The following is a 25,975-nucleotide window of genomic DNA, read 5'->3' as shown; positions in this document are numbered from 1 at the left end:
TGCATGCCTGTGCGCACATACACACACACATGCACACTTCATACATCCATACATATGAGGGAGGGATTCAGTGAATATTGTTCACCTTAGAAGTACAACTACTGCTTGCATATAGCTTAATATAATTTAACTGAAATTAACTGTAGTTCATACTGTTTTAAAATAACAACACTTTACCATTAATGGGGAACAGTTCTAAAACTCCCCCAATTTCCTCTCCGACACCTAAAAGTTTCAGAATGGTTATGTGGCGCAGACCTGAAAAAAAAGAAAGCCACAGAATTAGTAAACCCTCTGTTACTTCCAAAGGCCATTTATCTGACAATTAGAAATCTCTACGTTTAAAAAGAACATAGAACATAACCTGACTAGGTAAAATAACCCATTTCAAAAAATTTCCATAAAAAAGTAATACCTTGAAAACTTTGAAAAGGACCAGTTGCAGATTTTAGAATTAACAACAGGGTTAGATGTGGTTTTGTTTTGTTTGTAGATTGAAATAGAAGAATTCGCTCTTAAGTTGTGTTCTCACTCAAATGACAAAACAAAAATGCAGCCATTGGACTATTAAAATATCTCAGATGATCTAACTTGATTATGCTCTGAAAAAAAAATTACACCTGAAGTTGTAACAGCTTATGTGGATAACTTAACTTTCTCTCATGGAAAAGACTGAGCCCCCATCCATTGAGATTATTCAAGAAATGGTTCTGGCTTCCTTGCACAAAAGTTTGTCTACCAGAAGGGCAGGTTCTTATCACTATGTTATAGGGTTCAAAGGAGAAACACTTAGGCAAGCACAGATGGCTTCCCACCCTCAGCTAGAGTTTCAGGAAAGGAGAGAAGGTCATGTGTTGGTAGCTCATTGGAATTCTTTTGAAGATGAAGGACATGTGATGAGATTCAGGAGAGAGCACAGGGCAGGGGGCTGTCAACTCCTGTATCAAGATTTCATGCCTGAGTGAAAATGCCAGCCTAGTCAAGGCAATAACGTGGATTTAATATGAATACTGATGGTGTTTATTGTCCAGGGGAGAAAACTGAAAGCTGCTGTGGGAGGGCTGTTCTAAGGAGAGGCTAAAATCCAGGCAAATGCAACTTCACAATAATATTTCGTGACCTTTACTCTTCTCATAGAGAAGTGAAGCATTCTGTTCTATGTGTTGTTAAGTCATGTTCTCAAAAGGAACGTCATGAATTCAATTGTTTCTGGAAAACATGACTATTTATATTTCCTGTATTTTACAAACGGTTTGCTTACATGAATGTGATTTAGGCCCTGTGTGCAGAGATCCAAAGTGAAACACCACCAACAGTGGCTACCAGGACATCCTTAGAAAATTAACAAACCATGATTTTATTTATATTCTTATGTGAAGGGATGAACTGCTCTAAGAACTTCTGTCTTACCTAGCACCATTTATGGCTTTAAATAATTTAAAATATGCTTAATACTTGGCACAATCAAATCTTACATATTTTGCTATAAAGTCTTAATTTATTAACCTTGATAATAGCAGTATAAATAAAACTTCCTGAGTTTTCTAGTTGTTCTTACTGTTATTAGCTTGTTTTCTTTTGAATTATTTCACATCTTAACACTGAAATGTATTTATAATTTATAGGTACTGAGTCATTTCAAGGACCCAGGCTGTTAAAGTTTTCTGACCCTTGTATCCTCTCCTCCTTTATAAATCAAGCACAGTTGTAGAATCAAATGAATCTTCTTCCTAATAGAAGTATCTAAGTAATGCTGACTCATCTATGGTCCATTTATGAATTTTAAAAATCAGAAGCCCCACCTTTCCCCTTTCCCTTACTCCAATGACTCAAAATTCCTCCTCTGCAGGGGCCTATCTTAAATGAGATTTCAATTGTGAATTTCTCTTTTGAAAATTCCCTTATCTCCTAGGTTCACCATTGAATGTAGTTTCTATGTATTTTCCTTTCCATACATCCATATTCAGAATGGTATTAGCTTTGTCAGGCCACTAGGATAATAATGTTTGGTTAGGAAAGTATACATTAGTTTTCAAAACACTGAGTACTACAAATAATAATAACAATAATAATAAACTGTTTCTCTTTGGCCTACTCATCTTCCAGATAAGATTCTGTTTAACAGAAGCTGTCCTCTTGGTGTCCAATCATACAGCAAAATCCTTTTTAAGAGAATGGTAATAGAGCACAACGTGCTTCAATTAAATGAATTCCCCAAACCACTCCTGTTTTACAAATACAATATCTATGGAGAAGTACCCGATGTTCGTACCTAAGTATTATCTAAGTAATGATGATACTTGAATTTTATGATCTTGAGACAAGTTTTAAAAACACAAAACAAGAAGACACATAATACAGATCACTGAAAGTAAAGCAGCATGTATTTTCAAACACTTCACTGAAGAACCTGAGAGGGAAGAATACTGAGGAAAAAAAATTAAAACCCCAGTTGACTAAGGCTCCAGTCTGAAAGCAACTCTATGCTCAATATAATTGAGTAAGTGTCTGGGAATCCACAGTCTGGACTGAGGAATATTTGCAGGATCTAAGCTTCTCTGTTCCATTTTAGAATTGCCCAGAAAAAGAGCAGTATGGGAAAGCAATGATGACGAAGCTTCCCACTCACCAAAATTGCATGCCTGACCACTGAGGGCCGACAGCTGCTGTGAATAAGCCCAGTCTTCACCATTCGGAGCGGAGATCACCAGCAATCGCCTCCTCCATCGGAACCTGGAAAAGAAGCAGAGACTAGTAGAAGAAAGCAGAATAACTCTGGCTGTCATTTTTTCTGTGCCCAGAATGAAAATCACTGACACTTATAATGTCTCATAGCTCCTAAGAGGCATAAACTGCATCTCCACATTTCTTGCCCATTTTCTGTTGTAACCTCCCAGTCCACCTACTGTGGCATTTACATGATGCATTAGGCATGAGTCCAGCCACCATGCCGATGAGGTCACTTGAGAGAGAGATGAAGCTCCCAGAAGACTGAAGACTGGCCAAAAATGTATGTTATGCTATAGCAAGAGAAATAGGGAAGCAGAAAAGAATTGAAGGAAACTCGAGTTGTAATAGAGTTTCCTAGGGTTGGAGGGGATTAAGAAATGAATATATGGACAGGAAATAGAGTAGAAAAAGAGAACTGAACTTTAGATAGCAGTGACAGAAAGAAGGAAAATGGGGATGTGGCTCAAAGGGTTAAGGAAAGTTCCTGGAAAAACAAAGCCCTCTGTACTTTCCTCAGGAGCTGCTGGTTCTTCCAGAGGCCAATGTAAATTCTAAAATGTGCCCTATTATCATCAGTGAGGACCAATACATACAAGAGTACCCCTATGAAATCCAATGGGGCTAAACCTGGAACTAGGATATTGGAATATATAATAAAGTTGTTTCTGCTCTTACAACGCCAACACAGTATTGTAGTAGAAAGAACTATGTCTTAGAGCCAGGAAATAAGTTCACATTTTGTCAGTGCTACATTTCAGGTTCCTTGAGCATGTTACTGAATTCATCTAACTCTCAGTTTTTCCTTTCACTGAATTCATCTAACTCTTAGTTTTTCCTTATCTTTAGAATCAAAAGTAGCATCTACTTCAAAGAGGTATTATAAGAATTAAACTAAAACCTATCAGTGTAAATTATCCATGTGATGGCATGGAATATAGATTGTGCCTCAATCTGCGCACTTCCAGATGTAGAACTCTGTCTATTCACTGACCTTGGACATTTATCTATCATAATACAATATGATAATTGATTCAATCCTTATGCTGGGGTAACATTTTACAGCTCATTTTCATCTACATCATAGGTGTTTCTCATCAGAGCTCAGTGAGGGCTCACATTATTGTCCCCATTTCACAGATGACAAATGTGACTTAGAGCAGTGAAGTAACTTGCCTGATGAGGAAATCTCAGCAATGGTTCCAAAATACAGATTTCTCTGACTCCTGGGTTTCTCTAGTCTACCACGCTCAGAAATCCTTATACTGGACTGGTGCAGTCAGGGTTCCCAAGAGGGTCTGAAGAAGAGACAGTGTACATCCACGGGGCAACTGCATGGAGTTGCCTCAAACTCCAGCTTCACTGGAGAAGGGGTTCGCTTTCTGCCTTCAGCACAGGCAGCAGCAGGGTGTTAGGATGCCCACCGAGCTGCAGGCCAGTTCCTTTTACTCATGGCTTCTCTCCTTGTGCCATTCTAGACTCAGAGTGAACATGAGAGGTTTCAACCCTAAAGAAAATGGCCTCTTGGGGGAATAGGTTTGAGCAAATGAGGGAAAATGATAGTCTGAAGGAATACAACCTCTGAATGGATGCCTGTAGCAAAGCTCGCCAAGCACTGCTTGCTATGACATTCATTCACTTCCTCTGCTTGTTTTTCTTCAAAGGGAAAGAAAAACTAAAATCTCCATGGAGGATCGGGAGATGAATGTGTCAGCACAGAGGAGGGGAGAGGAGTGTCTGAGACTGTCCAAGGATTCCTGGGGAGGGAGCAGTGACTGCTGTGGGATCACAGTCATGGCCTCCTGTGCTTGCCGGCTCCCTCAGGAGGCATGCCAGACCAGCTCTGGCTCCCCAGCCAGCACCCAGCTCAGCCCGGCCCTCCTGGCCTCACACAGAGCTCTAGGTATCCAGGAGGGAGCTATTTCGGGTGAGATATATTTTAGCTTGTTTACCTATTGAACCACTGAATGCTGTCCTGATTGGGAAGGAATAGGATCGGACACTCCCTGTCACAGGCGCAACCAAGAGGAGGTCATTTCTCCTAAGAAATGATTCTTTCTCCCACAGACCTTCACATTAAGATACAAGGCCCTGGCTCACAACACTTAAGGAAATAACTTCCATGGGACATAACAAGAGATGTCAGTGTGGCCCAGATCCTTATTTTGAACAAATTGGTTTTCTGTCACGTTAGCTTCTCAGTAAATACAAATTCTATGAGCTATGCATGTGTCTGCTTCTCTTAGCTGGCGTTCCCAAATTAGTGGGCATGTGCCCATTCTGTGGGGCTTCTGTCTCAGAGAAAGCTAATTATAGCCTGAACCAGATGAGTGTCACTAAAGACTGGATTGACTTCAGAGTCTGGTCAGTTGAAACCAGGCTGTATAGACCCACCAACTCAGCAAATTTGAAGGAAAATTTCCATTTGGACTCTGGTTTATTTATAGAATTATTATTCAAAAAAAATTTTTTTTTTCAGTTCTCTCTGCCTGGGTTTCAGTCCTGAGGTATTTACTAAATCTCCTTCTATTACCTCTCCATTGATGACAAAGTTCTCTAGCCAGATGCTAACTAACTGGCCCTAATTACTATAGCCAGCAATTATTGGATGTTTACTTTGTGCCAAGTTCTGAGCCATCATTACCTTTAGTATTGAATTTACCTTTCACAACAATCTTAAGAATAGGTATATTTATTATCCCTATTTTGTGAATGAGAAAAATAAAGCCCAGAGAGGTTAAGTAATCAGCCCAAGATCACACAGCTATTAAGTGAAGACACCAGGAATCAAACTTAGGACAGTCTTACTCATGCCTTTAAGTAACACATTATTTCACTTTAACTTTTAGGATCAATGATAACTATCAGCACAGTGATCTCATCACCACAAGGTGTGCATAGCCATAGGACATCTAAATTATAATCATACACATTCTGAATATCTTTAAGAGGTGTATGCTCCTGAAATAGTCATGAATATAAGAATGCATAAGGCTCTTACAGTAGAAGGAAAATACAGTTACATATCATACGGCCCTATCTAGTTCAAAAGACTTTAGATACAAAATGTGTGTGCATGTCTTAAGAATCAAAGATATACCAAATTCAAGTCAGTGATCATCATGAATGAGCACTGCAAACTTGTGAGTAAACAAAACTGATATAATGTCGGCTTTCCTTTCAAGTTTTGGAACTCATGACACAGTGATGATAAAAAGACACTCTGTCTGGGGATGGTAAGAATCCCACAGGGTATCTGCAGCCACAGGTCTCAGGGCTAGCCCAAATCCTTGGTTACAAACAACCTCAGTGAACTGGATGGTAACTGCTTTGGAGGTTGGGCAACCTGAGTTTACTGGGATGGTTCAGTAGATATGCATCCTTTAGTTCTGGAAATTTGAGAATTCCAAAGAGAAAGTTTTCAAAGAACCAAAATAATATATATTTTCTAAGAAGGATCCTGGCTTTCCTTATATATATACTTTATGCTCTTATGAAACTTAGGAGGATTTGGCCTAATATAATGGCAACCTTGAACCTCAAGATTAGAATGTATAATTGAGTAATTGGTTGAGGTGTATGGTTTTTAGGTTGAAATCTTATTAAAGGTATGCAGTTACTAGAACATCTGAGAGAACTTCAGATTTACTGTATTTAGAAGACTAACTTATTCAATTTATGGATTATTTAAGTACTCAAAAGGCTTTATTTGTTTTTTAAAAACAATTCAAAGAAATATGTGAAATGGCTATTTGAGATAATGACATTGTTTAATTATTGGGTATGTAAGCAAGAACAAACATTATTCAAAGCATTCTAAAAGTGATAGCTAAAACTCACTAGCTTATAAATGGAATAAGATTTAAAAGCCTAAATTAAAAGTTTAAGAGAGAACTGCAGTCTGAATTTATATCTTGTATATATTTAACACTAATTGCTAAAATAAAAAATAAACCTCTAAAGAACCTTTTCTGCCCTAAAAGAGAAAGAATGTGAAAAGAAAAAGGAAAGAAGGAGAGAGAGAAAGAAAGCAAGAGAAAGACCGTGGATATAGTGAAGGTTCCTGTGGGCAGGATTCTCACCTGGCTCTGGTCACTAGCTCACTATACACTTGTGGGCAATACGTTGCTATTGACTCTATGTAAAGAGCTCCGCCCAGTGCTCTGGGTGACACGGTAGCATGGCTGCACACTGCAAGGCTGCAGGAGAGCAGAGACTGGAGTGGCTCCGCTGAGGACAGAGACTGAGATGGCTGTGCAGGCAGAGAGGCCCAGAGGCAGAGACTGGCTTGCTGTATGCAGACTCGCTCTGAGTGGACAGGATTCTAGTGATTGACCTGCCACCATGAGAATAAAGTTGGGTGTAAACCCTTTTATCCCAAGAACGTTCCATTGACATTTTTCAGTCTCATTGAATCCATTGTGAACTTGTCCGGGCCTGAAACCCATTGGCAAGACAAAGACACACCTCAAAGACAGCAAGCTCTTATTGTCAATTTTCTAAGCCACTGCCATCTAGAGGGATGTTGCTGGATCAGAAGTTGATGGTTAGTGTCCCCAGAAATGGACAAAGAGACATCTGCCCAGTGGCATCCTACAGCCCTTTCTCAGCCAAGAGAGTGACCTGAAGACTGAGTTGAACTTTGTGAACTTATAGAGGCATTTGCCTTTCATCTCCATTCCAGATACTTGCACTGTACTGAAAATTTGTATGAAGGATGAACCTCAGGTTCCCTTTGACTGGGAAATCCTGTGGATTTTGGAGTATCTGCCTTCATTTCAAATTGTGGGCCTCTGTATCAAAGACTAAAAATAATTCATATATTTCAAAAGAAGAATTACATAGAATGTGGACTTTGGGAGTCAGATTATCCTAGGGCCACTGAGTCCTAGGGCTGACATTAGTTCATTGATGAGAAAAAGTTAATTACTTAATCTCCATTAGCTTCAGTTGTCTCTGCAACATAATAATAGTTCCAGTATTTACATCATGGGGTTGTTGTAAAGATTAAACTCAATAAGGAAGATGAAGTGCTTGGCACATAGGTAAGCATACAAAAAGTGATCACAGAAACCCTGGGATGGAGGTGGGGGCTACTTGCTGTCATCACTTGTGGGTGAGAGATTTTTAAGGCAGATTAATTGAGAAACATGGGTGTAATATAGCTAGTAAATTGCAGACCCAAAACTCGGTTGAAGGAAAGTGCTATGCTCTTTACACATCATAAGGTTATCTCTCAAGGAATCCAAGCCTTCTGAATCTAGAGGAATTCAGATTATCCACATACTAATCATAGAATTCTTGATTCTCCAATCCGTATGTGGAGAATATGCACTGCAGATACAAGTTAGGCAGTTCTGCCTAGAGTAAAAACCCAGCTAACAATGAGCCTTCAAGCCAATGTTTGCTTCATTTTTTGGAGCCCCTCAGCCACATAGTACAGTTTGGGGCATGTTACACTGAGGTCTTTCTGAATTATTTGTTTTAGGTGGAATTTCTGCAGCTTTGCACCTCTTAGGGCCTCAAAGGCCCTGTGGAATTTTCATCCAACATGGAGGAAGGGATGGAGAAGAGAAAAAGTGGAGAGATTTTTTTTTAACAATTTTCTCTATGTATGTACTAGAATTCCTCTACAATGGTTTTCAATAAACCATACTCCCCAGGGAATCAGGGAGCTGGGTCAAGAGGATTTCTCCTTTGGAGGTCCTTGTATGAATTTTGTTGTTCTGTGCAGATTTGGAAGGAAGCAGAAAATGAAGCACAGTGCTCCAGATCCTGTTTGGAACCAGAAGGGGCATGATAAGTAAATACATAAAATAAAAATGCTGTATTCAAAGCTCTCCAAATTCACTGACTGAATAAATTAACCCTCATAGTTCAGAATTCTTAGTTCTGTGCCCAAAAAGGACCAGAAAGGAGAGAAAAGGCCTATCCAAAGCCACCAAACCAACATTCAAGTTTGGAGCTGACCCAGCCAGCTCTGGGACCAGAGACACTTCCAACAGGAAAAGAGTAAGCTGAGTGGCCAAAAGGCTATGAAGCAGACAGCCTCTTGCCAGGGAAGGTCATGCTCCACGCAGATGTGTTTCTTTGGCGTTTTCATTAGCTCCTGCTGACCACATTCCCACCTGCCTCCTCAGAGATGCCAGAGGTGGCATACCTGGATAGGAAGTTCTCCAATGATTGCTTCTTGTCTTCCTTGCAAACAATGCCCTCCTTCTTCTGCTTTTCCATGTCTTTGATTCTGGACTGGAAAGTATCGATCAAATCGAACACAGACTTCATTGCTATAGGCACCTCATAGTATTGCTGTTTGAGAAACAATAGAAAGTATATAATGTAGGAGGGTGTGCTTCCCTTTGTTCAGAGGATAAAGAGTCTAGGAAAACTCAGGGGCACTCAGGAAATCAGAGCATGGACGGCTTACTGACTTATAACCTCTCTCTGGCAATAGTATCTCTGCTGATGTTTTGAGGTTCAGAATCCATGAGACAGCTACCCCTAACCCTTCTTGAGGAATTCTTCCTAATCGCACTCCTTTTTTTTTGGAAAGGGTCCATGCCTTTCTTACCATGCATGTCTTCACTTTCCTATTTCTGGACCAGCTTCTGTCCACTACACAACTGGAGAGAAAGTGAGAAATACTATATCTAACACAGGAATGGAATAAATAAAATGCTAGAGTAACTGACCTGAGCAATAAGGGTAATTTTCCACCAGAAGGAGTTCTGTTCTGTGGTTATCTGGAACCTACATAAACTCTTTGTGATTCCCAGAGATTATTTTCTTGAGTGAGCATCACTTAAAATTAGGTCATGTGTTTTTATGTATTCTCAGAAAAAAGTTGGGATCCAATTTAAGGATAATGAAATTCTGTTTCCAGGATCACACTATCTGGGCTTACAGCAACCGGAGATGGATTTGGGGGCTGGTTGAGTGTAAGCAGCATAAGTTGGAGAGAGTTTGGACACTGGTTGGAGCTATACCCCCAATGGGAATTTAGTAAACCATAGAATGTGAAAGCTGGCAGAAAACTTAGAGATTATCTAATTAACCTCTCACATTAGAAGTGGGGCAATGTAAGTGAGAAATGAATTAATGAAAGGACTTCTCTCCAGATCCAGAAAAGCACTATTAAGTTGAGTCAGTTATTCTGATAGCCCAGGCAGCCTTTTTCCTAAGGATTTTCATGTAAACATAGTATACTGTTGGCATACTAGAATAGTTAAGATAGTACCATCTGGAGCCAGCTGTATGACTATGAAGCCCAATGCTAACTGGGTGAACTTGGGTAGGTTACCTAACAACTCTGGCCTCTCCTTATTCCTCTGTGAAACAAAGATAATACTTCTTGTTTATCTTAGATGTTTGAGATAAGGATTGTAAAGAGTTGAGGCGAGTGCCTGGCATAAGGAAAGCACTCAATACAGTTCACTATTTTTGTTAATATTACTATTATTATGACTGCACTGTACACTTTTTCATGGTTCCTAACCTTTGTCCCTAAACATAGGAAGAAAGCAGATGTAAAACCAGCTGTGTTGTCCATGTTGGATCAGGAGGTAAATTTCAGGCCCTTCCCAAGTAGGCCTGTGTTAAATATGACTTTCTTGGAAGAAGAAGCCAAATACTCTTTTAACTTTTTATCCCCAGGGTCTGGCATATCATAGCTAGTCAGCAAGTGTCTCATAAATGCATGACACTGATGTTACAGAAGAATTTAGTCTGAGTCAGATAGCTGGGCCATAGAAGGTCATCCAATCCAGTCTTTTCCATGGACCACATTTCTGGACACGAAGTCTATAGGACACAATGGAATATCTAGACCATTTCAAAACTTTTCCATCTGTGAAATAATTTGTGCTTACTCATACATCTAAAAGACTCTTTGACAAAAAAATTTAGAGTCTCTATTATAAGGGATGGCATGCTGTCATCCCAAACTGGAACTGGTACCTTGACTCTCAGGTCCACATCTGTGAGCACCATGAAGAAGTCATTGTAGGTCATCCCATACTCTTTCCGCAGCTCGCTGATGAGATGCTGGTCTTCCAGGTCCTCATCGTCCACCACTCGCATGGGTTTCTCATTGTCTTAAGACAAAATGTGAATAAATATGGGTGTGACAGGACAGAAAGCATTGGGAATTGAGTGGGTGGAGGATCTGGGCCTCCATCCTGAGTTAATTAGACCAGCTCTCATTATTTGCACATATTCGGCTAATATTTGCACTTACTTTGTTTGAACAAAAGTTTCCAAAGTGAATAAATAAATGTAGAAACAAATAAATAAATAAACTCATGCTGAAATTCACTCTCCTAAGGATGGTCAAGCCCCATCTCTGCCCACCCTGGTTGTAGTGAATCAGGAGCAAAATGAGTGAAGGTTGCCGACTCATCCCAGGAAGGAGTCACCACAGTGATTCCAGGAAGCTGGACCCAGGTGTCTATGTTTGGCTCACTTTCATTTCTAAATTTATTTTAACTTTAGCTATTTATTCAGTTAAGTCTAAAATCTGCATCTGTTCCTCCTTTTTATTAATCACTTTGGGACTCAGTGAACCATGTCATTGCTATAGAAAAAAAGTCTATGTTCAAAATCTGGTCACAGGTTCATTCTGGCTCCAAGAATGTAGAGTTATTCATAATAAAAATTTTGTAAGTGAAAAAACAGTTTTAAGCAAAGTGTTACTGAATTTGGAAGTTTTAAGCCATTATGTGTTTTTTCAAATGTCAAGCCTTGAAAATAAATATTTTAATTCAGAATGGTTCCTGAAGGTGTCATTGGGATAATGGGAAGTATAGACATGGCACCTCCTATGTCTGGTAAGCAACTTAACATTTTTTGAAGCTAGGACAGCTTTATTTGCATCTTTCCTCTCACATAGGTCACATTGTGTTCCTGTACCCTACCAAAATATTTATCTGCTAGAAACTAATACCCTGTATTTTTAAAAATGTGAAAAATTAAAATTAGCAAATATGTGACAATACGTCAGTGAAGTAAACCTATCACTTATTATCCACACTGCTACCCAGTAAATGGTGCTATAGTATGAACACCACAGTTGTACAGATACAGAGGTTATACAGCTTGAGTACCAACAGATTCTATTATTGATAAAAAGGGAAAATTACAATTTAACTACTACTTTGGTTTATTTAATTAGGATCATTCAAAATACTCAAACGGGGAGCTTGATTTCCCCCCTGAAGATCAACGTGAGAGGGTAGAGAATCTGTTTTCTTCCCCGACGCCATAACAGTTTGCCGTAGACATGGTTTAAAGGCATGGGAGCAGAGAGCCTATATGAAGACCAACCATTGCCTGTAAAATGAAAAATATGCTTCATACATGTAAACTAATGTTCAAGGTATACTTTTGCTATCATTAATTCAATATAAATTTATTTAAAAGTAATGCTATATTTATATTGCTGATTTTTGTTTTGTATGTCCCATTGAGTAAAAAAAGCAAATTGTTGAATAAAAAGCATAGTAGACTTTATCCTTAGTTAAAAGGAAATAAAACAAAAGAAAACACATCCATATGGGAACAGACATAGGAAAATGTCCAAAAAGACATACAACTGGTAACAGTGGTTGCCCCAGGGAGTGAGAGAGAGGAGGGGGAAATTGTCACTGTTTATTCTACACATGTACAAATTTTAAAAGGAGCATATTTGACTTTGTTATTAATAATAGTAAAACAAACCATTAAAGAATGATTTTTAAAATGTCCTTAATGATTAATGTTTTGATTCTAAGACTTTACAAACTAGATTTTTATCTTGGACCTAGGAAGTACTATTTTTAATTACCAACACTTTCATTTTTGCTTTCATTCATTCAACAAAGTATTATTGCCAATGTCCTGAGTTTATTCTGTGCTGGGAGCTGGATTCAGAGGTAAGTAACTTGGCTGTAGTTCAACTTCCTAATTAGCAGAAAAATTAGACCATTAGTGCCTAACAGATAAAGTCACAAAAAAAACACTGAATGGCTAAGAGAGAAGGAAGTTGGAGATTGTATTACATTTCAAAAATGGTCCCAATTCTTCACCCCTTTTTATACCTATACTATTTGCCCAGTAACTGCCCCTGTTTTGGTGAAAAGATTGAGCTGTTCTGCCTCTAGATGCTGGACTCATCTATGCAGCTTTCTTTGGCCAGGGTCAGCTGACACTAGCACAAGTGACAGAGCCTAGGAATGGGCCTGCACATCTGGGATTGCTTTTGCCTCTGCCATCACCATGAGAACAATATCCACACTAGCCTTCTGAAGTATAAGTCAAGCCAAGTTACCCCGGCCTCACCCCAGCCAGGGCTATGCCAGATCAGATGACAGACAGTTGACCCATAACATGTGTGCAAGCCCAATCCAGATCACGTGAACCGCCTCACCAACCTCCAGCTGACAGAAAATACATGAGCAAGCCTAGCCAAGCCTGGCCCAGATCAGCTGAATCCTACAGACTTGGGACTAAATGAATGTTTAATGTTACATGCAACTGAAGTTTGTGGGTCTTTATTAGATAGCTTTCTTGTGGCAATTGGTATCTGATACACCATTATCTGGCACAACCTTATCACAATATTGAGGATAAAACTAAGGAACTGTCATAGACATTGTGGTGTGCTGTCCAGATCCTACCTTAAGACCTGAGGCTACTGTAAATGTGAACATCTGAATCATTGCTGAAAACTGCTCTCCTTAGAAAAGAGCTGCCTTTCCCCATGACACACTAGGGAAAGCCCACATTCAATGTCACATAGGGACAGTCCACATTCCATGGTTGATGCAGTGGGGGAGGGGTTAGATACAAAACCTGTAACGTTTGCCTCAAAGTGAACAACTCTGAGAGGTCAATGCATTACAATTCATATTCTCCCTGTCATCTTGTATCTCTTGCCCCTCATAGGCATTATTCCTGAGAACACCCCCCATTAACTTCCACCATGCAAATCTCGAGTCTCAGTGTCTGTTTCCCAGGAAACCAGCCTATGACAGATCCCTCAAAGGGAGCACTTTGCTCAAGTTCACATAGCTAGTACATCCAGAGTGAGGGTTCGGACTCAGGCAATATGACCTCATTCCTGTCCAATGCTTTCTCCACTTTACCAAAATAGGTCACACTCAAGGATAAAGAGGACCTAGGATAAAGATTCAAGCCAACCTTTGTCCTACTAGGATATGGCAAGAAATCAATTTTATGGTTTGGTTTCTCCCTTCAACTAAAATGTTTTCTGAAACATTCTGGCCAAACATAAGAAATAAAACATTTTGCAATCCCAGACTATAGAAATATTTACATCCCAAATGAATGTTTATGCTGAGTAGGAGAATCAATCAAAGAAAAATAATGGAAGTTCTGATCAATACTGGATCCAACAAGGATGGGGGTAACTTTCCAGCAAGATGGAGTCCACCTTTGACCAAATTCTGAGGCAAGTGTGCATGAGGCCAGCTCCTACCTCCAGTTGCCCATTCCCACCAGGGTCTCTGTTATGCTTTGCATTCTGTCTAAAGTAGGTCTAGGTGAACAGGAGGTTTTCTTCAGTCTAGAAAAGCAACATAAATTTACAGCTTCTTTTTACATTTAGAAAGCTCTCTAGTCCTTGTCAAGGGTTGCAGGGTTCAGACGTGGACATTCTCTAGGCCACAGCCTGTAGAGTGCCCCTGGGGTCCTGCCCTAGCTATAAAACGATTCAGATTCAGACCCTTTGGTCATTCTACAGAGCCTGCCCTAGACCTAGGATTCTCAAGGAAGGACGGGTGGGGAGTGAACTCTGTTGCGTGCTGGTAAGGACTAGCCCTGCAAGTGGGATGTTTGCCCAGGTCCCCATCCTTTAAGAACCCCAACTCCAAAAGTCAGTGGTGGTAGTAGATTTTTTTATGTATTTGTTCTTCCATGTCTGACTATAGACAGCAATGACACCGCAGGAAGATTCAGGTTTACTACAACTTATGAACCCCACCTATGTGCCAGGCATTGTGTTCAAAGCTTCATTCTGTGACTGCTTCTTCTCTATAATACCCATGGTTTCTCCCTCTCCTAACATCTCTTCCCTAAGAGAGGAATAACACAAACGTCCCTGGACTTCCAGCTTCTCCCATTGTTTGAAAAGTATCCTATCTTCTCTAGCAGTTTCTCAAAGTATGATCCCTGTCTACCTTCATCACAATCACCTGGAGCACTTGTTAAAATTACAGTCTTTGAATCCAGACAAATGGACCAGAATTGCCAAGAATGTGCATTTTAACAAGTTTCCTGGGTGTGATTATTATGCACTCCAAGGGCAGAGAACTACTGCCCCATGGGATAAAATCTAAATCCTTGACATAGCATACAGGCCATTTACATCCTGGACTCAGCCTATCTTAACTAACTTATCTCTTAACTCTTCCATACATTTATTCTCCAGCCCTCTATTTTCAGTTTCTAGAATGCCTTCTCTTTCTGGAATGTTGTCCCTGCCCTCGTCCACATGGGAAGTCCTAATTATCTGTCATTTCCTCACCTGTGCACTCACATTTTACATTCTTCTGAAATAATACTTATCACCTGGCATCAAAACTGTTTACATGTCTATCTTCCCACTAGATATGAACGACTCAGCAACAGGGACTGAATCTTGGTCACTTTTAAATCCTTGAAGCCTGGCACACATAGGCTCTAGGTATGGACGTGGTCATCACAGAACTCTCTTAAGAAAGACATCACCTGAAAAATTCAGGATAGATTCCAGAAGGTGAGCAATTCTGAGTGTGTATAGAAAACCCATCATCAAACCCTTACTGTTTCCTTTATCTTGTGAGCCTGAAATAAATCCAGTCTTAATTGTAACTTGAGAAAACACATCTGTGGATAGAATGAGAGTTCTTGTGGCCAGGATTCTCACCTGGCCCTGGTTGACTAGCTCACTGCACACCTGTGGGCAATACATGGCTGTTGGCTCTATATAAAGAGCTCCGCCCAGTGCTCTGGGCACGACACGGTGGCATGGCTACAGCTACAGGAGAGCAGAGATAAGGCTGGAGTGGTGGCAGCGCTGAGGACAGAGGCCCAGATGACAGCTGTGTGAGCCAAAAGGCCCAGAGGATGGCCGTGCAGGCAGAGAGGCCCAGAGGCAGAGACCAGCTTGCTGCATGTGAGTGGATGTGATTTTAGTGATTAACCGGCCATCGTGGAAATAAAGTTGGGTATAACCTTTTCACCGAAGAACATTTTACTGTGTCATTTCTTTGGTCTCACTGAATCCATACTGAACTTGCCCGGGGCTGAAACCCATTGGCAAGACAACGTCATATACATTTATTTTCTAGATCTGAGTTTTCATGTATGAGGTTTTATAATTGTATTGTCATATTTTTTTATTTTTTATATATTATGATGTTTTGACATCTTAAAAAACCTTCCTAACTAGGGAGAGACTGCCCCCCCACCGTCCACCAAAGCCAGCCAATTTTTAGAGATGGCAAAGGGCCCAGCCTGGAGTGGGTATCTGAAACACAAACCAACTGATCCAATGCCCTACCTCCTCTGTACATGCCAGGAAACAATATTCCTCTGCCTTAATCATCCCAGGGCCAGGTACCATGCAGCTGAGGCCACCTCTATAACCCAAAGCCTGCTGAAATGATTCCAACTAGATGGTCACCCAGCCCTGATGTCTTTCCCACAGGAACCCCAATAAAAGTAGTAGCTGAACCTCTCCCGTGGTAGCTCTTGCTCTGTTTGCTGACCAAAACCTGGTGTTGCTCCTGTGGCTCTGTGAAGTGTGCTACAGTTTTCTCTCTGGAACCCACCAGCAGAAAGTCATTTTCCTTTAGCATTCTGGCCTCCTGAGTGTGATTTATTGTGCCGCACCATTTACCACCAGACCTTAACAAGCCCTGTCCTGGGGTAACATACAACATAAATAAAACATATTTATAAGGCCTTTAAAATATAACTATCCTATTCAAGAAGTCAGTACAGGCCAAAAAATCTTTCAGCTCTGTTTTGGATTCATCCAAAGGCAAAGACTCCAGCAGAAGCTGAAGTGCTCTGATCTCCAGAACAGCCCCAGGTCTGCTGGGCAGTCTGTTACAGATTATTTCAGTGAGGATAGTCTTAGACTCAAGCTATGAGATTTGCTTAAATGACTTTGTAGTTGATTCCCTTGCTCCTATTTTACTCTAGGAGAGGGTCGGCCGCCTGCCTACCACCCCACTGTGGGATTAGTGGATTAAATTGACAGTTGGCACTAGCCCGGCCATTCCTGATTACAAAATTGCAGCTCTTGGTGCCTAGAAAAAGCAACTTAATCTGTGAAGAATATGTCCTGCCAGGTTCTTTTCTGTCCTACAGACTGACTCTACTAAAACATGAAAGTGATTTGAAATTTACTGAAAAATATATTCAGAAATCTCTAGAGATTTCACATGGTTTACCAAATAAAGTTTAAATTCTTTGTGCTGGTATTTGAAATCCTTTAAAATCTGGTGCAACCCACAATTTTAGCCCTTTTCCCCTATCCTACGCTCAACCTTCTGCTCTAGACCAAACCTAGCTATAAATCAGAAGCACTTGAGCAACATTTAAAAAATATAGATCCTTAGAGCCCATCCCCAAACTGGGTCAGTATCTTGGAATGGGGAAGGGAGCTGGGAATTTTGATTCAAATTTTTAAAGAATACTTATAAGTTGAGATTTAAAAGTCCAGTAGTCCAACAGAAAAATGGACAAAGGACACTAAAAACAAAATATAAATGCTCCTTAAACACAGGGAAAGATGTCCAATCATACTCACAAAAAGAGAAACGTAACCCAACACTATATACACTAAGATACCATTTTTCAGCTAAAAACATTCACAAGTCTGAGCACACACTCTGTTGCAGAAGTCTGGGGAAATAGGTACTCTTAAGCATTGCTGGTGAAATTGCAATTGATAAAACTTATATGGAGGGAAATTTAGTGTTTACCACATCTGGATAAATTTTCCATGTGGCTCAACAATCCTAGAGCAATCTGTTGTAAAGATATACCCACATAGAGGGACATATGTACAAGTTTATTCACTGTGAAATTGTTTATAATAACAGAATTCTGAAAACAATCCAAGTGTCTGTACTTAAGCAGAATGGTTAAAGAAACTATGGTAAAATCTCACAATGACTTGATAATGAATGAGGAAAATTTCTATTACTCATAAAGATCTTGTGGGAAATATTTTAAGGAAAAATACCAGGAAATATATTTAATGAAAAGCAAGAGTGCAGAACAGTTTATATAATATACTATATTTTGTATAAAGAGGGGGGTACATTAGAATGTATATTTGTATTTGCATAAAGAAGCACTAAATGACTAAACAAGGTAACATAAAAATATCTATGGGGGCAGAAACTAACAGGGTATAGGGGCCAGAAATGGGTGTCAGACTTGTCTGTGTATATACATTTTGGCATAGCTACAACTTTGGAATCCAAAAAATATGTCATTTCTTTTAAAAATTAAATCAAAATGGAAGTACCTTGATAGTCATCACCTATCAAAAAAACTACTAAGTTTTCAAGGCCCTGTCAAGAAATCAGCCCACTTTTCAAAATCCTGATATTTATGATACCTTCTCTGATGACTGCCATTGGAAAAGCTAAGCCCTCCACCACATTCTTCAAACTCTTGTTTTGTACATTTGACTGATCAGGTGCTTTTCACCCCTTAATGTCAGGGGTTGAGCTTGACACTGATAAGCTTGATGTGACAGGCAGCAGGGCAGTGGAACAGGATGACTGAACAAGTCAAGGGACAGACTGTCCAACCTTTGGGGCACAAAGTGATTGATAATCAAAGACTGAATAAACAGAGAAGGACATCAGAGCCAGCGTCTGCTTAAGTACGGACACTTGGATTGTTTTCAGAATTCTGTTATTATAAACAATTTCACAGTGAATAAACTTGTACATATGTCCCTCTTTGTGGGTATATCTTTACAACAGATTGCTCTAGGATTGTTGAGCCACATGGAAAATCACTCACCCAGCCTTGCCTCCCAGCACAGGGTGGCAGAGGCTAGAGAAAGCAGCTGCCAGGCATTGTCATGACTGATAAAAGGACGAGTTGGGGCAAAGGGTCAGTTTCTCAGGTGCTCCTGAGGGAAAGCAACATTTTTGCACTGTTATCGATCTTGATGGTTGGGAGGCTTGTCCATAGGGAACGATTCTCTTCAACAGGATCAAAGACAGAAAGAATATTTTAGGTTGAAAAGTATTCTATCATTTTCATCTAAAGACGTTATTTTAGAAATTCATCTATGACAAGGGAAACAAAAGCTAAAATGAACAAGTGAGACTATATCAAGCTGAAAAGCTTCTGTACAGCAAAGGACAGCACCAATAGAAAAAGGCAGCCTACAGTATGGGAGAATATATTCATAAATGACAGCTCCGATAAAGGGTTGACATCCAAAATATATAAAGAGCTCAACAAACAAAAGGCAAATAATCCAATTAAAAAGTGGGCAGAGGAGCTGAACAGACATTTCTCCAAAGAAGAAATTCAGATGGCCAACAGGTACATGAAAAGATGCTCCACATCATTAATTATCAGAGAAATGCAAATTAAAACTACAATGAGATATCACCTCACACCAGTAAGGATTGCCACCATCCAAAAGACAAACAACAACAAATGTTGGCAAGGTTGTGGAGAAAGGGGAACCCTCCTACACTGCTGGTGGGAATGTAAATTAGTTCAACCACTATGGAAAGCAGTATGGAGGTTCCTCAAAAAGCTCAAAATAGAAATACCATTTGACCCAGGAATTCCACTTCTAGGAATTAACCCTAAGAATACAGTAGCCCAGTTTGAAAAAGACAGATGCACCCCTATGTTTATCGCAGCACTATTTACAACAGCCAAGAAATGGAAGCAACCTAAGTGTCCATCAGTAGATGAATGGGTAAAGAAGATGTGGTACATATACACAATGGAATATTATTCAGCCATAAGAAGAAAACAAATCCTACCATTTGCAACAACATGGATGGAGCTAGAGGGTATTATGCTCAATGAAATAAGCCAGGCAGAGAAAGACAAGTACCAAATGATTTCACTCATATGTGTAGTATAAGAACAAAGAAAAAACTGAAGGAGCAAAACAGCAGCAGAAACACAGAACCCAAGAATGGACTAACAGTTATCAAAGGGAAAGGGACTGGGGAGGATGGCTGGGAAGGGAGGGATAAGGGAGGGGAAAAAGAAAAGGGGCATAACGATTAGCATGTATAATGGGGGGGGGCACGGGGAGGGCTGTGCAACACAAAGAAGACAAGTAGTGATTCTATAGCATCTTACTACGCTGATGGACAGTGACTGTAATGGGGTTTGTGGGGGGGACTTGGTGATGGGGGGAGTCTAGCAAAATAATGTTTCTCATGTAATTGTAGATTAATGATACTAAAATAAAAAATAAAAATAAAAAACAACAACAAAAAGAAATTCATCTATGAATTCCTTACTCCTACAAATAAGGAATCAATAAACCCTCTCTCCTTGTTGCCACATTCCACCTCTTTTAATTAATTACCCTCGTACTCTTCTCCCTTCAAAAGAAACTATAAGAGAACTTCCTTTGCTCCAGAAAAAATGTCCTGTGTATTTTAACCCTTAAAATTTGGTTATCAAACACTAGTGTCAAGATATTTTTCATCCCTGGATTTTGCTAAGAAAGAAACATGTTTGTTATGTTTTCCTCTCATTTCTCTTTTCATTCTGCCATAAAGCACCTTTAGCCAGCAACTTTTTCCTAGCTAACAAACTTTGTCTATAATCCATCATCCTCTTAGCACATAAACTAGTATTCCTATCATACTGATATTTTAAATACCACTAACAAATAAGAATGCCTTCATTTGTTAGGTCATCCTAAACCCTCATGTATACTATCCTCTGGGCTGGCAAAAACCAGATGGGCTTATTCTGCCCTGGAATTTGCTCAAGCATGAATCATTTTCATTAGGCTAATGCCTCAAATCTTAACATAAGTTTCCTGGTACTTACAGGTCCATTATCTATCATTCAAATACATTTCGCAAGATGCACCAACTGGTGAGTACAGCCCACACTGTGGTTTGATGTGGGCCTCTGCTTTTAAGGCCCAGCAAAAGTCTGGAAGGGCAGAGGGTGTTTGATTTATTTTTAAGGAAAGTAAGGCCATCTGATGGATTTCCAGCTGAAAATCGGTCAAGGCAAGAGTTTTTTGTTCACTGAAACCATGGCACATGCCAATTCCTATTTTCCCATGGCTGACTCCTAATCTTGGCTGAAAGTTCTACAACCTTTCCCATAAGGGTAACCTGGGACAAGATACAAGGAGAGAAAAGTCTTCCAGGAATTAGATGAGGAACAAAAAAAAAGGTATTCCAAGTCATGTCCAAGCTGCCATTCAGTGAGAGGCAAATGCCCAAGTCACAATACCTGGTTTCCAATAAGGCGGAAAAGAAAACCTTCATCTCTCCACAGTCTTATACTCAGTCCAGATGTCTGAACAACAGCAGGATTAATGCTCAAAATTTGCCAAGCAGCGCCAGATGCTTATAACAGTTAGGACCATACAAAGCTGAGGAAAGATATAATGATTTTTCCAAACTTCTCTGACATAAGGAGTGAGACTCCTTTGTGTAAGGGTTGGTGTGTAACACATTTGACATCAGGAACACCGGGGGTAAGAGGGCTTTCACCACCAGCCAGCACCAGTTTCTACAGTGGATCGAATACCTACTTCCTCTCTAGACATCTGGATTTTAATTAAGCTCGCTGGCTCAGGCTACTATTTGAAAATCCAGAAAGCAAATAGTTGAATCCCAGTTAACCATTAAACATGTGGCTTTGTAGTATTAGCCTTTTGGGCTTCAGTTTATCACCAGGAGTAATAGCGCAGCTTGACCTTGCAAAGCAGTTGTGAGGGCTCACTGTCAAGCAATTGCAAATATTTTTCAATTATAGGTGCTCTGATCCCTATGAGAGCTCAGTGAGCTACAGATGCCTGCCAGAAAAAAATGGTGGTAATGATGACACACTAATAGTACTTATAATGTGACAGGTATTTACATACATTACATTTACATAGCTGAAGATACATGATTATTTTCTAAGCTGAGATTTAAGAAGCAACTCGCTCAGGGTCACATAACAAGTAAGTTGTAGCAGTGGATTTGAGCTGGTCTGACTCTCTAGAACTTCTTTGGTACCTTCTGTTTGTATGATTATTGTTGTTTTGCTTTGGGACTTGTATTTGTCTTTTGGTTCTCCCTCCCAAACATACCTACAGCACAGGGATCAATGTCCACAAACTAAATCACCGATCCACAGTGATTTATGATGGAACATTGGGAAGGTTGGTATTTTATTTCCCTTTGCAGCTATCTCAGGGGAAAGTGAGCTAATAAAAATGGAGAATGTATAACTGAAATCTCATACCTGAGTAAATTCTAGAGACGTGCTTATATAACATTGTGTTCAGAGCTAACAACACTGTGCACTTAAAAATTAGTTTAAGAGGGTAGCTCTCATGCTAAGTGTTTTTACCACAATAAAAACTAAAATATGATTTAGAAACGAGAAAATATTCAAATTATACTGACATTACCATGGCCTACATAATTACAATGGATATGTGTTCAATTATACCCAGGTCATATGATAGAAAAATCTGCAAGATAAACTGTTATATATATCAAAGTTAAAGGTTAATAGGGAAACATATTTTATTTTCTTTCAGATTAAGTATATTTTATGAAAAATATGCAGAATATGCAAACAGAATATGAAGACTATTCTTTAAAGTTAAAATGAGACTTAAAAAATAGAGAATGTATGTAAGAAAAAAAGTAATAAATAAAGCCCTAAAGATGTAATAATTATAAAAGAAGCTGGGTGGGTCAGATTTGGGGCTTCTGATGATGAGGCTTAACTACCTCACAGTAAGACATGCAAGGCTCCCTTGAGAATTGCAGTGAGTTAGATCTCAGCTGCTCTGGGCTGCGATGTATGACTCATGAGGCTCACATGCATCATTAATATGAAAAATTGTGAAAACTCTACATCCAGCCAAATTATCCTGCTCTCCAAAAGGACTTGGGTGTAGTTCAGTCCATATTTTCAACGACTTTTCATTTGGCATAATAGCATCTTTCAGCCCTTCCCAGTCTTTCCAGAGTCAAGTACTTCCAAGGATCTGGCAGGTCCCAGGCTGTGAGTGAGTCGCCCGCAGTATAAAGGCTGCAGGAAGATCAGATGCTGTTGCTCACAGGTGGGGAGACTGAAGATTCAGAAAAAGTGTCTAAATACCTCTCTGGTTCTTTCCCCACCATATTACTTCTATTTTTCTCCACCTGACAGACTTTCAAACCATACAGTGCCTGCTTATTTTTCATTTTAAAGCGTCAAAAGCTTAAACCAGAATCATGCAGAATGGGTATGTAATACAGTAGGCAAACTGACCTTTGTTACCACAAAGAAAAAGCCTTCTGGATATCTGAATTTTCCTTTCACCCCCTAACCTTTCCCATAAAGTTTGTCCGACCTTAGATATAAGAAAAACAATAACAGAATTAAAACGTTTAAGAGAACCTAGCTGGAAGTGGTCGATTTTCATGGTGCTGTTGTTCACAGGGCCAAAGATGGTGATCACAGAGATTTTCCTCGTGGCCATCTTGCAGAAACTTTCCAGATACTCATCTCGCTGTTGCACATACATGTTGTTCTCAGCCTTAGGAGCAGTGATTAGCTGGAGGTAGGTGAAGGCAAGCAAATATTAATTCAAAGTCGTACTTTCACACCAAGGCAAAAATCCAAAGGGGTGATTTAGAAGAGAGGGCTCGTGACTGACAACTAACCTTAATTAAACTGTTCTGTTGGACAGTTAGCATAATTAGGGCCAAAAAAGGCCATTTGGAAAGAACCTTTTTTAAAAAGCCTGCAGATAGCTTAAGTTTTCTACTCACTTCCACAATTTACTTTTATTATTATCACCGTGTGTCTTAATCTTTCATTTGTGAACTCTACACAGAATACATATTTTGCAAGGCTGGTGTGAGCATTACATGAATGCTTGGCATGTCATAATCATTCAGCAAATGCTACCTCCCCTCTCTCATTTTGCTCTTCGTTGTCCTAATTGGCTGCTCAGACAGTCATGAATTCAGTGACTACTATTATTTCACATCCCACACGGTTGAGACAGTTTCATAGCCAGCCCCTGGGCACTATGGAACATTTGATGACTTAGAATTTTTATAGGCGACCTTGCAGAAAGCTTTTAGGATGGCCCTGTGACCTACATTTTGTCACATTAAAATACACTCATTGTCACACAGGGCCTGTACAGAGTGGTGGGCATCTTTGATATCGGAGCTCCCCAACAGAATGGGTTTTACTCTTTCAGCCCGCCCCCCAGTTCAGACCTCATATTTTTCACCTCACCCCTGTGGTTTTCCCACCTACTTTCACACTTCTTCTGAGGGAAAAGAGGAAAGATAGAGCAAGACAAAGAGGTGTTTGGTCACCAGCCATCTGAGAAAACATCTATTTCATTATTTGGGGTAAAATAAAGCTACCCTTACTTTTTAGGGCTCCTCTTGAATGCTCTCAACATTTCCATCTAGGCAGATATAAAAGCTTTTCTATTTGTTTGATTATAATTGTTGCCTCTTCCTGAGCCTTCTCCAGTTTCACCGTGTTTTCCTGAGCAGAAGCCAGAACTGTGTACCACACCCCCTGAGTGGGTGGGCCTGGTGCAGTCCACCCCGGAGGTAGAGGATGTGGATTTTTATTTGGGTGATGACCCCAAATAGCTCACTAGACTGAGTCTGCAGTGAACACTGTTTACCTTTGCTGACTCATCTCTGAGCTCAGAGAGGTGCTCAGAGATTTTGACCACAGATTTACCAGCCAATTTTCTACTTACTTATCTAACCTTGTAAAATATTCCTGAAGTTTGTGGCTATTAGCGTGGCATTTTTCCAAGATGAAGTCACCATCTTTAACCTCTTTAAAGTACTTATCAAAATGGTTAATAAATCTGGTCCAGCTCCATCCTAGTGTTTATTTTTCTCTTTCAGAGGTGTGTTTATTGCTGCTGCCTTAAGGCTTTCCCTTCCAAGAAATCCCCCCTGGAAATCAAAATAGGTTCAATAGCTTTTGAGTAGAACATTAACAAAGGTTTTTCTGGGATGAAATTATCTTTTTTCTCAGGTTGTTACTTGTTTTAAGTAGACCTGATTTCATTGATGTTTGACTTTCTGTTTATATGCCTGTTCAGATGGACAGGGTAGGTAGAAAATGCTTATTTTAGAAATGTAATTTCCCATCAGGAAAAATAATCAATTTCCCCAAATGTATTCATTGTTTCATACTTAGCCTTTAAAAAAATTTTAAGGTGGCTACATCAAGATATGGTGGTGGCATTTTTGCTTTGTTAGTTTTTAATTAGCTTTATGACATTTGAAAATATGTTTTCAGGTTTTGATGGTAGTCTGTATCTTGGAGTTTTATTTTCAGTTGCTATGCTTGTGGGTAAAATTGCAGTATTTCCAGAATCTCTCGCCTGGCCTCAATAGGTGTTTCCAAGGGGTGGAGAGAAGTAGTGTGTCTCCAAATCAATAGGTGATTACAAGGGTGGGGGGAGTGAGGGTATATCTGGACCAGAGAGGTTGGGTGGGGTCCCTTTTTGCAGCCAGGTTGTAAGAGGCACAGGCAAGAAGATGTGGATGACTGCTTGTAAGCAATAAATGAGTTTCTTCTACTTTATTTCTCCCTTTGACTGATTTTGGCTTCAAAGGTAATTTGCCCCAGGCCGAGAACCTATCTTCCCCTCAACTCCCTTCAGAGTTACAATGCTTCAGGTTTTTCTTTTTGGCTATTTGCTCACAAACACACCACTTTGAAATAAAGAAAATGAATGCTTAAGTGAGAACACAAAATAGTCAAAAGCAAAGGTAAAGTATACTGACGATGATTTCAGATTCCCTATTCTGAAAGAAGAATAAGTCCATATTGCACAGCTGCTCAGATGCTGGAAGACAGAAAATTATCTGCCCTGTACCTTCAAATCCATACATAGACTCCATTTCACTCATCACCTACTTTGCCGCGGCCCCTTAAGCTCTATGGCCAGAGCGTGATAGGGCAAGATTTCAGGAGTCCTCCAGGCTCCCTCTGGTCTCTTCCTCACCTTCCTGCCTAACTGAGAACTTCAGAG

The 25,975-nt window shown here is 39.8% G+C and overlaps 1 protein-coding gene across 1 annotated transcript in view; it reads right to left on the bottom strand.

Annotated features, from left to right (window-relative positions):
• CCDC80 (coiled-coil domain containing 80) overlaps positions 1-25,975 on the bottom strand; it is a 36,293-nt gene that overhangs the window by 1,391 nt on the left and 8,927 nt on the right. Inside the window, exons 3-7 of the mRNA XM_037017699.2 lie at positions 23,347-23,503; positions 10,684-10,820; positions 8,888-9,036; positions 2,630-2,733; positions 178-258 (exon numbers count right to left, since the gene is read on the bottom strand). Of these exons, the coding sequence (XP_036873594.2) occupies positions 178-258; positions 2,630-2,733; positions 8,888-9,036; positions 10,684-10,820; positions 23,347-23,503 (628 nt within the window). The remainder of the gene's footprint in view (positions 1-177; positions 259-2,629; positions 2,734-8,887; positions 9,037-10,683; positions 10,821-23,346; positions 23,504-25,975) is intronic.

This window comes from Manis javanica, chromosome 3 (assembly GCF_040802235.1).
Source record: "Manis javanica isolate MJ-LG chromosome 3, MJ_LKY, whole genome shotgun sequence".
In the NCBI taxonomy this organism is placed as follows: Eukaryota; Metazoa; Chordata; class Mammalia; order Pholidota; family Manidae; genus Manis; species Manis javanica.
The sequence above is the reverse complement of the archived record's forward strand: the minus strand, read 5'-3'. Positions and strand labels throughout refer to the sequence as shown.